This window comes from Mobula hypostoma, chromosome 6 (assembly GCF_963921235.1).
Source record: "Mobula hypostoma chromosome 6, sMobHyp1.1, whole genome shotgun sequence".
NCBI classification, from domain to species: Eukaryota; Metazoa; Chordata; class Chondrichthyes; order Myliobatiformes; family Myliobatidae; genus Mobula; species Mobula hypostoma.
Window position 1 is genome coordinate 86,184,954 of NC_086102.1, and position 12,627 is coordinate 86,197,580.

General features: G+C 40.2%; 1 protein-coding gene across 5 annotated transcripts in view; it reads right to left on the reverse strand.

Moving 5' to 3' along the window:
• Nucleotides 1-12,627, reverse strand: part of rb1 (retinoblastoma 1) — a 236,448-nt gene that overhangs the window by 32,446 nt on the left and 191,375 nt on the right. For all 5 annotated transcript variants that reach the window (XM_063051128.1, XM_063051130.1, XM_063051132.1 and 2 more), the window contains 2 exons: nucleotides 2,258-2,376; nucleotides 1,926-2,095 (listed from right to left, as the gene is read on the reverse strand). In XM_063051128.1, coding sequence (XP_062907198.1) covers nucleotides 1,926-2,095; nucleotides 2,258-2,376 — 289 coding nt within the window. The remainder of the gene's footprint in view (nucleotides 1-1,925; nucleotides 2,096-2,257; nucleotides 2,377-12,627) is intronic.

Genomic DNA, 12,627 nt, shown 5'->3' on the forward strand with positions numbered 1-12,627 from the left:
ATTAATTGCATTTGAATTCTATAGCTGCCATATTAAGGTTTGAACTTGGGTCTGGTGACTACCAGCTAAAGCATTTGGACTACCAATGCATCATCCATGTACTCAAACATGTTATCAGGTAGCGGCTTGTGTAACTGTACAGGAATGGCTCAGCTAAAGGCAAGGCTTGTTACGGAGGTCAGGTCATTAGTGCCACTCTTGGGGTACTGTCAAGTCCCAAAACCTTCTCTGTATTCAGCATTTTTCAGCTGTTTCATGATATCACATGGAGCTTACTGCTACTGATAGTTTAAATCCAGTTCCTGCCTCTTTTTGGAATTCTCCATCTGATGTAAAATGTGCAGTTTGTATTTCCCCACCAACTTACAAGCCATTTAGTACAGTAAACAAAATGCACTGATTAGTCAGCCTGTGTTACAGATGGACATGAAAACAAAGCTCATTCCTATTAATGACGACTGCTGTTAATGCTGAACCTGTGCTACAATGCACAAGCAGATCCAAAACTGCAAGGAGTAATGAAGGATAAAAAAAAATCAACTTCAGATACAAGCTAAGTAGCACGCTAAAACTTTAAAAACTGGAGGTAACTTTAGAAACTCTGGGCTACCATGACATGCTATCAAAATAATAATTTTCATGAGCATGTTTTGTACTGAGTGAATGTGTGGCTAGGCCTAGCTATAAATTCACCGATGATACAAATGTTGTCAGCACAATCTCAGATGGTGACAAGGAAGCGTACAGGATTAAAATAGATCGGCTGGCTGACTGGTGTCGCAACAACGACTTTTCACTCTGTGTCAGTAAGACCAAAGAATTGATTGTGAATTTCAGGAAGGGGAAGTCGGGAGAACACACCAGTCCTCATTGCAGGGTCAGCAGTGGAAAGGGTGAACAGTTTCAAGTTCCAGGGTGTCAACATCTCTGGAAGTCTATGCTGGGCCCAACATGTTGATGAAATTAAAAAGTAGGCACGCCAGCAGCTATGTTTCATTAGGAGTTGAGGAGAAATGGTATATCACCAAAGAATCTCGCAAATTTCTACAGATGGTGGAGGCAGATACGATAGGGTTTTTTAAGAGACACTTGGATAGGTACATGGAGCTTAGAAAAATAGAGGGCTATGGGTAACCCTAGTAATTTCTAAGGTAGGGACAAGTTTGGCACAACTTTGTGGGCCGAAGGGCCTGTATTGTGCTGTGGGTTTTCTATATTCTGTGGAAAGCATTTTAACTAATCACATCACTGTCTGGTATGGAGGCACAGGATTGAAAAAGCTGCAGGAGGTTGTTAGCTCAGCTCCTGGGCACTAGCCACCCCACCATCATAGAAATCTTCAAAAGGTGATGCCTCAAAAAAGCAGCAGCTATTATTAAGGACCCCCACCAACCCACTGTATGCCTTCTTCTCACTGCTACATCAGGGAGGAGGTACAACAGCCTGAAGACACACACTCAACAGTTAGGAACAGCTTCTTCCCCTTTGCCATCAGATTTCTGAATAGCACACGAATCCATGAACAATACCTCATTATTTTCCTCTCCTTTTGCGCTACCTATTTACTGTTGTTACACATTTCTTATCGTAACTTATAGCAATTTTTGTGTATTGCACTGTACTGCTGCTGCAAAACAAAAAAATTCATGACATTTGACAGTGATAATAAACTGGATTCTGAAAAGCTTAAACAATATCAAACTATTTAAACAAACAAGTACATCACAGAAAAAAAACTTTCTCATTACCATCTTCTCAGACTCTTAGGAATGGGTAATAAATGAGATGCATCCTTAGCTTCTGTATCAGAGCACCAAAGTAGCCAGTCTATTTACGAATATTTTGGCTGATTTGTTTCTCCTTTCTTAACATTACCAACAAATCCATCATTAAAAGCCTAAGAAAAATATTTGTACAAAGTTTACCTTTTTTGTAAAAAAGAGAGAGTGAGGTAGATTTCTGAGACTTCTGCTGAGGTTGGGACTGGGACTGAGATTGCACAGACGATGATGTCTCAGTTTTTGTGTGTTGTGTGGGAACTGTGTGCACTGTGCCAGACACTTTCTTCCATGGTGATCTGACTGGGGAAAGGTAACTGTGGACAAAAAAAAAGATTCTGGAGATGACTAGGCAACTCAAGTAAAGGAACAAATAGATCCATGTCAACAACAGTTTAGATTAGTGAGTCTACAACTTCAACTACAAAGCTCTCGCTATTAACATAAGCAAACAGCAACTCCTCTCTATTAATGCTTACAGATCTGCAGCAGTGTGGCTGTGCTGGAGAGGTTGTTTCAGCGTACTGGTAGGTTCGAGCTGATCCGGTTGATCTTCTTGTTCTTTTTGTTGCTTGAGGATGTCAAACAAAGGTGAATTCTGAAAGTAACAAAAAAAGTGTATTGGAAAAATCTAAACAAATCTGTAAGTTTTTCCAAAATTGCTTTTCATATTGTATTACAGAGAATGGGCAATAAGGGGAAAGGTAGGATTTGACTTGATGAGCCTTTTATATATATATAAAAAAAACAGTATCACAACTGGATTGAGTCAAATAACAGCAAAATATTCTATGATTCTTCAACAGTATAAATCCACCCACTTCCCTGTCACTGAAGCTAACATGTTCCCTTTTTTCTGACCTGCTTAATTATTCATCTGCAGATCAATCGCAATCAGAAAACTAACACAGAAAAAGTACTAATCTTTCAATATACTGTACTGAAAAAAGCAGTCAATTGTATATCTATTCCTAATTAAGGATAGGAAGTTCTCAAACCTTTGCCTACAAATTCTGTGTTTTCCTTATATTTATAGAAATAAATCAAAAGAATGGAAAGATGCAAAAACTAAGAGAAAAAGGGAAAGTACCATGCATGGGCAAAAGGAAAAAATATAAAATTCAAGGATAGTGACACACATTGATACAGCCATCCCCAGAGCAGAGGTAAACTCTGCTCAGCTGCTTGTGATATAGTACAGAAGCCATAAGTAAGGGGACAATACGGAAAGTGACCATTCAAACTCATTATACTTGACTGCATTTTGAAAAGAGGTATCTCCTGATATTTCCAAACAGCTCTATACAAACACTTTCTGTGAAAGAGTTAAAGAAACACTTTTAACTTACAGAATGATTATAAACATAACAGAACTTTATACAGGCATTTCCCAGGAGAGATGAACAACATTTAAAAGTGAGATATTTGGCCAAAGCGTAGCTGGTATTGCTGTGTTTGCCATCCATATTCATCCCATGTGCACACTTATCCATGAGGTTTGTTGCAGAAGAGTACTTTGACAGATATGTTAACTAGCACAGCCAAGTAATATCAGGAATTCTGCAATTGACTAGCAGTGAGTTTTACAGTGTGGAATACTCTGCTATGGGATAGGAGTGGTGGTGGGAGGAAGGATTGGTATGCAGAATACTAGAGGTCAGTTTTCCAACGTGACAATGACCCATTTATTCTTGACTTTTGGTTTCGATCAATTCAAGTATAAAGCGATTCTAAAAGATTCTATGGATGTGCAAAAACAAAATGATTAGGAAAGATTCATATAGGCCCTGTGTAGACTGAGACAGGAAGAATTCATATTGGATAATAAGGAAGTGGCAAGGAAGTTAAACCAATATTTTCTCGCTTTCCCAGAATGAGAATTAGCATTTCACGAGAGAAAATAATAGGGCTGAAAGTCAATAAATCTCCTGGACCTAATGATATGCATCATAAGATTTTAAAGATGTGTTATGGAAATCCGGCTATCAATTTCCAAAGTTCCTTTGAATCCAAGGTTGCCCCACAGATAGGACATTGACAGTAAATACAATCACAATACGTTTTTTAAAAAAGGAAGAAAGTAAACAGAATTATTTTCCTTTACACTCTTTCAGTGGATATGGGCTTGCAGGTTGACTCATTTAATTGCTTCTCCTCATTAACCTGAAGAAGGTGGCGATGAGCTGCCTTCTTGAGACATTGGTTTACTCATCATGCTGTTAGAGAGTAAGTGCCAGGATTTACACTCAGTGACAGTGAAAGGCTATCAGGTTTTTGAGTCTATAACTATCAGGATGCATTAGTGAATAGGGAATTGGTAGCTCTGGTGTCTTTAGACAATTAGACTGCATTCAATAAGATGCCATCGAGAGATTATTAAACAAAATTGGAGCGCGTGCAATTCAGACTAAAAAACTGGCATGAATTAGGGATTGGATAGTAGACAGGAAACAGCATTGAATCAGATTCAGAATCAAGTTCATTGTCACTGACATAAGTTGTAAAATTGTTGTCTTTTTGGCCACAGCACAGTACAGGCATGATAAATTACCATACGTTACAATAAAAATAAATAAAAAGAGCAAAGTAGCGTTTGCGAGTTCAAGAATCATTCAGAAATTTGATGGCAGAGGGGAAAAGTCAGGCAGCACAGAAAGAGGCCTTTCCATTTACTGAGTCCGCACCATTCATCAACACTCATTCAACCCACATTTTCATCAACTTCCTCTAGTTTCTACTCTCATCTACACATCTGAGACAATTTATTGTAGCCAATTGACCTACCAACCTGCATACCTTTGCAATGTGACTGGATACTGTAGCACCTTAAGGAAATTCAGTTTGGGTAAAATTGTAAATTCTGCAGCACGGCACTCTAGGTCTGAATTAAAACTGGGTTTCAAAGCACTATGGCAGCAGCTTTAATAACCAGGCCAGTACTTAAAAGTAGGACTAAAAGGATTAATTTCAGATTGGGAAGATACAAAGCTGGCTGCCAACATGGATGCAGGGGACTTCTTGGAGGGCAAATGAAAGCACAAGATGGAATGTAAATGGGAAATTGTGAATTAGAAAAAACTAAGGCATCAGCCATTCAAGATTGAGAAAAAATTTCTTCACCCTGAGCCCAGTGGATCTTTAGAGTTCTCTGAGACAAAGTTTTAGATATTAAAGGAATCAAGGGATACAAGGTTAAAGAGCCACTGAGGAGAAAGATCAGAAGTGGTCTTAGTCAATGGAAGAGCAAGTGTGAGAGTCTAATGATCCATTTCTCCTAAGTAGCAAAAAAAACCAAGCAGTCCAAAATTCTGACCCAACAGAGACGGAAGTATTGCAGAGAAAGTCATCACAGACCTTGTCAAAGCAGTCTCTAGTATGGATTGTGTGTGGTTTAGGAGAACAGTTAGAGTCCATTTGCCAGAACAGAGAAGTTATACATACGCATTTTATGAATCAGTGATATTTTCTGGGGCTTCAGCTGATGTGTAGACTTTGAGCACCCATAGGACTGATCTTCTTGTTTTACTGTTCTGGGTCATGGTACTGATACAGTTGTAGTAAATCTGTAATGGCCAACGATGGTTTTGCCAACCAGACTACAGTATCTGCAGATACACTTCATATAGTGTTTCCAGAATGGAGAAATTCCACCAAGTGGGGTCTGACCAGGGTTCTATACAGCTGTAACATTACCTCATGGCTCATGCACTCAATCCCATGGTTGATGAAGGCCAATGCACCATATGCCTTCTTAAGCACCGAGTCAACCTGCGCAGCAGCTTTGAGTGTCCTATGGACTCGGACCCCAAGATCCCTCTGATCCTCCACACTGCCAAGAGAGTCTTACCGTTAATACTATATTCTGCCATCATATTTGACCTACCAAAATGAACCACCTCACACTTATCTGGGTTGAACTCCATCTGCCACTTCTCAGCCCAGTTCTGCATACTATCAATGTCCCGCTGTAACCTCTGACAGCCCTCCACACTATCCATAACACCTCCAACCTCTGTGTTATCAGCAAATTTACGAACACATCCCTCTACTTCCTCATCCAGGTTATTTATAAAAATCACAAAGAGAAGAGGTCTCAGAACAGATCCCTGAGGCACACCACTAGTTACCAACCTCCATGCAGGATATGATCCGTCTATAATCACTCTTTGCTTTCTTTGGGCAAGCCAATTCTAGATCCAAAAGCAGGGTCCCCTTTCTCAAAAAGACTTGCATGGGGTACCTTATCAAATGCCTTGCTGAAATCCATATACACTATATCTACTGCTCTACCTTCATAAACGTGTTTAGTCACATTCTCAAAAAATTCAATCAGGTTAGTAAGGCATGACCTGTCTTTGACAAAGCTATGCTGACTATTCCTAATCATATTATGCCTCTACAAATGTTCGTAAATCCTGCCTCTCAGGATCTTCTCCATCAACTCATCAACCACTGAAGTTATGAACTAAATTCATAAAACATTCTGTAAATTAAAGTGAGAAGAGATTATGTTTACAGATTCAGACGAACAAGCTTTGAAAACTCAGGTTTTTCAATAGATTGATTTGAAAACATCTTGTTTCTTATCTGGTCAGAAAACAAAATTAATATTCATATGGTATCAGGTATTGGTGAGGTGTGATGGAGAGACACACATTTATATTTCTTTAAAGCATTTCAGTTGGTATAACAGGGCAACTTTAAAATCAGTAAGTTATTTCAAAATAGACTCATGCTGCTACCGACTCTTCAAAACTGATGAAAAAGTCAAATGTACTTTCTAAACAGAAAAGTAAAAGTCACAACTTCCTTCATTTTAGGGAAACCATTACTGACATGTTGGATGGCAACAATTTGTACAGAAACAAAATGGTTAACACATTCTAGCATTTTTTTTTCCATTTATGTAACTAAAAATGTCTGGTTCTATTAAAATTAACACATGTTTCACATGAATGGTTAATCTGACCTTTCTCCTATAAAAGTTCTATTCTATACATCCCCAAGTCCATAAATCCTCCCTAAAATGTGGTGTTAAGAGCTGGAAACCATATTCTAGCTGTGGCCTAACAAAAGGTAATACAATGGTTCCTCACATACCTCTCAGACACTGACATAAACCTGGAAGTAGGCTGAAGAAACAATTATTCTTGTGTACATTTTAAAATTTACAAATACCATCCTAATTATAAAGGTTCAAAGGTACATTTATTATCAAAGTATACAATTCTGAACTTCTTCAATACTCCAGGTAGCCATGAAACCAAGAAAGAAAAGCAGAACGATCATCAACCCCCAAATCTCACCTCCCCGCAAAAAAAAGAGCAAAAACGGAACAGGCACATCAACCCCCTAATCCCCGAATGCACAAAAGAAAAATGAGAAGGTCAGGTGAAAAAACACAGAATATAAAAATTACAAGACTGAAAAAAAAGTCTATAGTCCCAGTCAACATCCAAAACGCAGAAAAAACCTGGGCACACTCTCCAGGTGCAGCAGCAGGCTCCCCTCTCTCAGGTACTGAGCAACCAATCAAAACAAAGGAGCCCGCGCTCACCTTCTCCCTCATCACTTCAATTGGTAAAGGGTGAAATGGAGCCAAATATCAGCTTGCAGAGCCCGCTACAAGTTTTGCGCATGTTGCCTCTGCCGCCCGGAATCCTCTTGGAGACTGCAGAGCGCAGGAACAACCAAACGATCTCCAAATTTTCACACTCGCCTTGATGTTTCAATCGGCCTTGTCACTTTAATTGGAACAATGGAAGCTATAATTGGCAAAATGGGGTCAAACATTGGCTTGCCATGAAGTTCACTCACGTTGTCTATGCCTCCCGGAATTTTCTCCGTGATTGCAGAGCACTGAAGCAGCCAAACAATCTCCAAACAGCAAAACACAAGCTCTAACCATTCCAGAATCACATTCAAGATGAGAAACAAATGTAAAAGATATAAAAGAAGTGAAAAAAAGCTTGTTTCATGATCTATCCAGAAGATGTCGACCAAAGGAGCATTGTATGCAAGCGCCATCTTATAAAAACTGCAAGATTAATATAATACATACTTTTAATATTTCTAATCTTCCGACTGCATTAATTAATTAAGAAATCTACATAATTCCCTTGAACTTTTTCAGTAATTTTAAAGTGATGGAAACAATTTTGTTAATTTTATATTTGAAAACCTCTTGTTATCTAATTGCACATATGAAGTATTTCATAAAGCAACCGGAATAAACTTTGCTCAGCTAATGAAATAATAACTATAAGTAAACAGTGTGAATTAAATGATATTGTCTACCTTTTCTAACCTTACAAGTAATGGAATAAAGTGCGAGGTAACCAGAAATCCTCTGCAATTAGGAGAGTTTGCGAGTGATTCCTTGCAGTCATGTCTAATCTAGTAGGCACATTAATCTACATACAAAAACATATTTTTGTGAAGTCTGACTTGCAACACCCAACTCATTCACAACAGCATTTTCTTGAGATACGGTATTGTGTAATTCATTCAAGTTTTGGCAAGAACTACATGTAGTCAGATATGACTACTGCTCCCTTGGGCAACTTCCCATATCCCACTCTTACAATGTTAGGTTTATCCTAAATTTATCTGCTGACATCCTGACCCAATAACACTGTTGTTGTACCCTACTTGGGCTCCTGATAAATTAATATCTTCATTTTAAAACTCTTACCTCTCACTATCTCTAAAGTCTGCTCTGATCTTCCAAGATCCATTTCTTGTGTATCCTGAATTCACATTACTGTTGTTAATACAGGTTGTTGTAGCAATGATTTTACACACACCATGAAGAGTTAGCGAAAGATCTACAATTGCTAATAAATGGGTGACAATGGAGTACCATAGAGCTATGCCAATATTAACAATTTCTCATATGAAAATTGTAGCTTATATTCCTTTTCTACAACCACCTCACCCACCACCTTCTTATTTTGGCTCCTTCCCCTTTCCTTTCCAGTCCTGATGTCAAGTCAAGTTGTTTATTGTCCTTTAGCTATATACAAGTAGTGCGTACTGTCAAACGAGACAATGATTCTCCAAACCAGGGTGTGAAGCACTATAAGTACACATAACAGACAATAACTTATGGAAGTAAGGATGAAATCTACAGATGGTTCATACATAAATAAACAAGCTAAAATGCATAAATTAAATTTTGTAAGGTACAGAACAGATTAACCAGTAACACTTTGAATGAGAAGAGGCAGGGAGTTCAGAAGTCTAATGGTCTGAGGTAAGAAACTGTTTCCCATCCTGACTGTTCTTGTTTTTATGTATTGGATCTCCTGCCTGATGGTAGAAAGTCAAAAAGGATGCTGGACAGATGGGTAGGATCCTTAATACTACCAAGAGCCCTACGTAAGCAGTGCCCTTGACAAATATCCCCGATGGATGGTAGGGAGCCACCTATGAACTGCCCAGCCATTCTCACAATCCTTTGTAAGGACTTCCGGTCTGAAGCTCGGCTGCTCCAATACCAGATGGAGATGCAACTAGTCAGGATACTCTCAATGAGCCTCAGCTCAAAACACCGACTGTTTGTTCCTTTCCATGGATGCTGTCTGACCTGCTGAGTTCCTCCAGCGTCTTGTACACGGTTAATCTGGATTCCCAGCATCTGCAGAATCTTTCTATCTCTGCGGAGAAATTTCTTTAGCTAAAAGGTGGAGAATTTGTGGAATTTGTTGCCACATGCATCTGTGGAGGCCAGATCACTGGGTGTATTTAAGGCAGAGATTGATAGGTTCTTGATTGGACATGGCATCAAAGGTTACAGGGAGAAGGCCGGGAACTGGGGTTGAGGAAGAGAGAAAAAAAATTCAGCCTTGATTGAACGGCAGAGCAGACTCGATGGGCCAGATGGCCTAATTCTACTCCTATGTCTTATGGTCTATTTTCAAAATAGTGTGCACTGTAATCACTTTGACATTTGATCCCGCTTTAACGTGGCTGATTAGACTATGATCTAAACTATACTGCATATTCCTGTCTATAGAAACCTTTCATCCTCAAGAACCTTTCTCCTGTTGCCTTGAAAATGGTCAAGGATTCTGCTTCTACCACCTTTGAGGAAGTGCGTTCCAAACACTAATAACCACTAGAGAAAAAAAAATTTTGTTCTACCATGGTTTTAAGCAAGTACCTGCTTAGTTCAAAACAGTGGTCCTGAGTTGTATGTTCTCCCACAATAAAATATTCTCTTTACAACAATCTTGTCAAGGCTCCTCCATATCTCATATGTTTTAGTTAAGTTGCCTCTCATTCTTTAAAACATCAGGAGGACAAATGTAGCCAGATATTGGTCCAGTAGACCTTGGGGTGTATGGGGTGGCCAGGGAGGATAGCACCTCCAGTGAAGGAGCTCATTGTGTCCATTCATAGCAGCTCACTCACCTTTGGTTCCCACCGGACACTTGGCTCTCACCTGTGGCTCCAAGTAGCTGTTTGCGTGCGACAATGGCCACACCTCAGTACACTGCTTCGACGGGTGGGCTAAACCAGGTGAGGGTAGCCGGGGGCCTCATACCCCAGTGAGATAGGAGCATTCTTGTCCCAGCATGCAAAGTCAATCCCGGAGAACTGAGCAGATGAGATCTACAGTGAGATCCAATGACCAGGAAGGTGGTTCTGTAATGCTTCGTTGAGAATGAAGGACATGACAAGGCACAAAAGGAGTGAAGTTATGATGGCACTAAATGGAGACTCCTCTGCTTGCACCTTCTATTTCTATCTTTGATATCTCTTTTTTGCTTTTTCAAGGTTCTTTTGTAGACCCTGACCTGGAGTTATACTCTGACTTCAGTTGTTTGCGGAAATGGGACCCGCTTTCAGGGCCTCATGACCAACCACTTTATGATATATTGCTTTACTCTCTGTATACACATAACTGTGCGGCTAGGCATAGTTCAAATACCATCTATAAATTTGCTGATGATACAACCATTGTTGGTAGAATCTCAGGTGGTGACAAGAGGGCGTACAGGAGTGAGATATGCCAACTAGTGGAGTGCTGTTGCAGCAACAACCTGGCACTCAACGTCAGTAAGTTGAAAGAGCTGATTGTGGACTTCAGGAAGGGTAAGACGAAGGAACACATACCAATCCTCATAGAGGGATCAGAAGTGGAGAGAGTGAGCAGCTTCAAGTTCCTGGGGTCAAGATCTCTGAGGATCTAACCTGGTCCCAACAGTAGTTATAAAGAAAGCAAGACAGCGGCTATACGTCATTAGGAGTTTGAAGAGATTTGGCATGTCAACAAATACACTCAAAAACTTCTATAGTTGTACCGTGGACAGCATTCTGACAGGCTGCATCACTGTCTGGTATGGAAGGGCTACTGTACAGGACCGAAAGAAGCTGCAGAAGGTTGTAAATCTAGTCAGTTCCATCTTGGGCACTAGCCTGCAAAGTACCCATGACATCTTTAGGGAGCTGTGTCTCAGAAAAGCAGCGTCCATTATTAAGGACCTCCAGCACCCAGGGCATGCCCTTTTCTCACTGTTAGCATCAGGCAGGAGATACAGAAGCCTGAAGGTACACACTCAGCGATTCAGGAACAGCTTCTTCCCCTCTGCCATTCAATTCCTAAATGGACATTGAATCTTTGGACACTACCTCACTGCTTTTTTTAAATATACAGTACTTCTGTTTTTGCACATTTTTTAACATCTATTCGATATACATAATTGATTTACTTGTTTTTTTTTCTCTGCGAGATTATGTATGGCATTGAACTGCTGCTGCTAAGTTAACAAATTTCACATCACATGCCGATGATAATAAACCTGATTCTGATTCTGATATCCCAAGGAGGCAACCTGGAAGACTAGCCTGCCTTCAGGGTGCCAGATTTTCATGGTTCTGGAGATGTGCTGATTCTGGGCCGGTGCCCCTAACTGAAGAGTCACGGGAGAACACAGAACATTGGGAGCAGCGGGTTAGCTGCCGTGGGTTGTGTGTCCAGGGGCCGACTCTCTGGGCACTGAGCTCAGAAAAAGCAATGCAACAGGCTTTTAACATCGTAAATCAGTGAGTTGTTTGTTATGTCTCCCCGCTCGCTGTAAAACGGGGACACCTCTTTTTCCCTTATGAGGAAGTGAGAGAGCCTGTGGTATGTCGAATTACCGGGCGAATGAGTAGTCTTTGAGATACTGCAAGTCTGTGTCTTTATTGAAGCTTGCTGCATGCTTGAGTGCTCAGTAGAAGGTGCTGATGCTTTTTTGCTGATGGGAGGGGGGGCCGTTGCCTTGCTGCTACTTTTGCATGGGAGGGGGAGCCGGGGGGGGGCTTTGGGGTTCTAATGTTCATTCTTTGGGGCATTCCTTTGTTTTTGTGGATGTCTGTGAAGGAAAGGAATTTCAGGATGTATATTGTATACATTTCTCTGACATTAAATGTATCTTTGAAAACTATTGAGAAGACGTCATGGCCATTCTCTGCAACCAAGGAAGACCCCATTTTTGTGATGCTTGTTCATTCCACTGGACTTGGACTTCTGAGGTCAAGAGAGTGGAAATGCCCCAGTGCAATGCTTTTCCACTTTAAAAACTCTCTTGCGCAGGCTTCCCATCATCGTCAGACATGACAGACAAGCACCAAATGTTTTCTGAACTACTTTTAATCCACTTACATCCTTCCTTAAATAAGAAACTAATACCATCACCAATGCCCACATAACAGAAGTATGGTATCTCTAATTTTATATGCAATTGCTCATGATATTCTCAGTTATTTGGCATCCCTGTATATCTCTGCCTTCTGTGGGTCATCACTAGGATATTCAAAAACATCTGTATCGCAGAGTTCTGCAATCTCTCACCATTTAAAT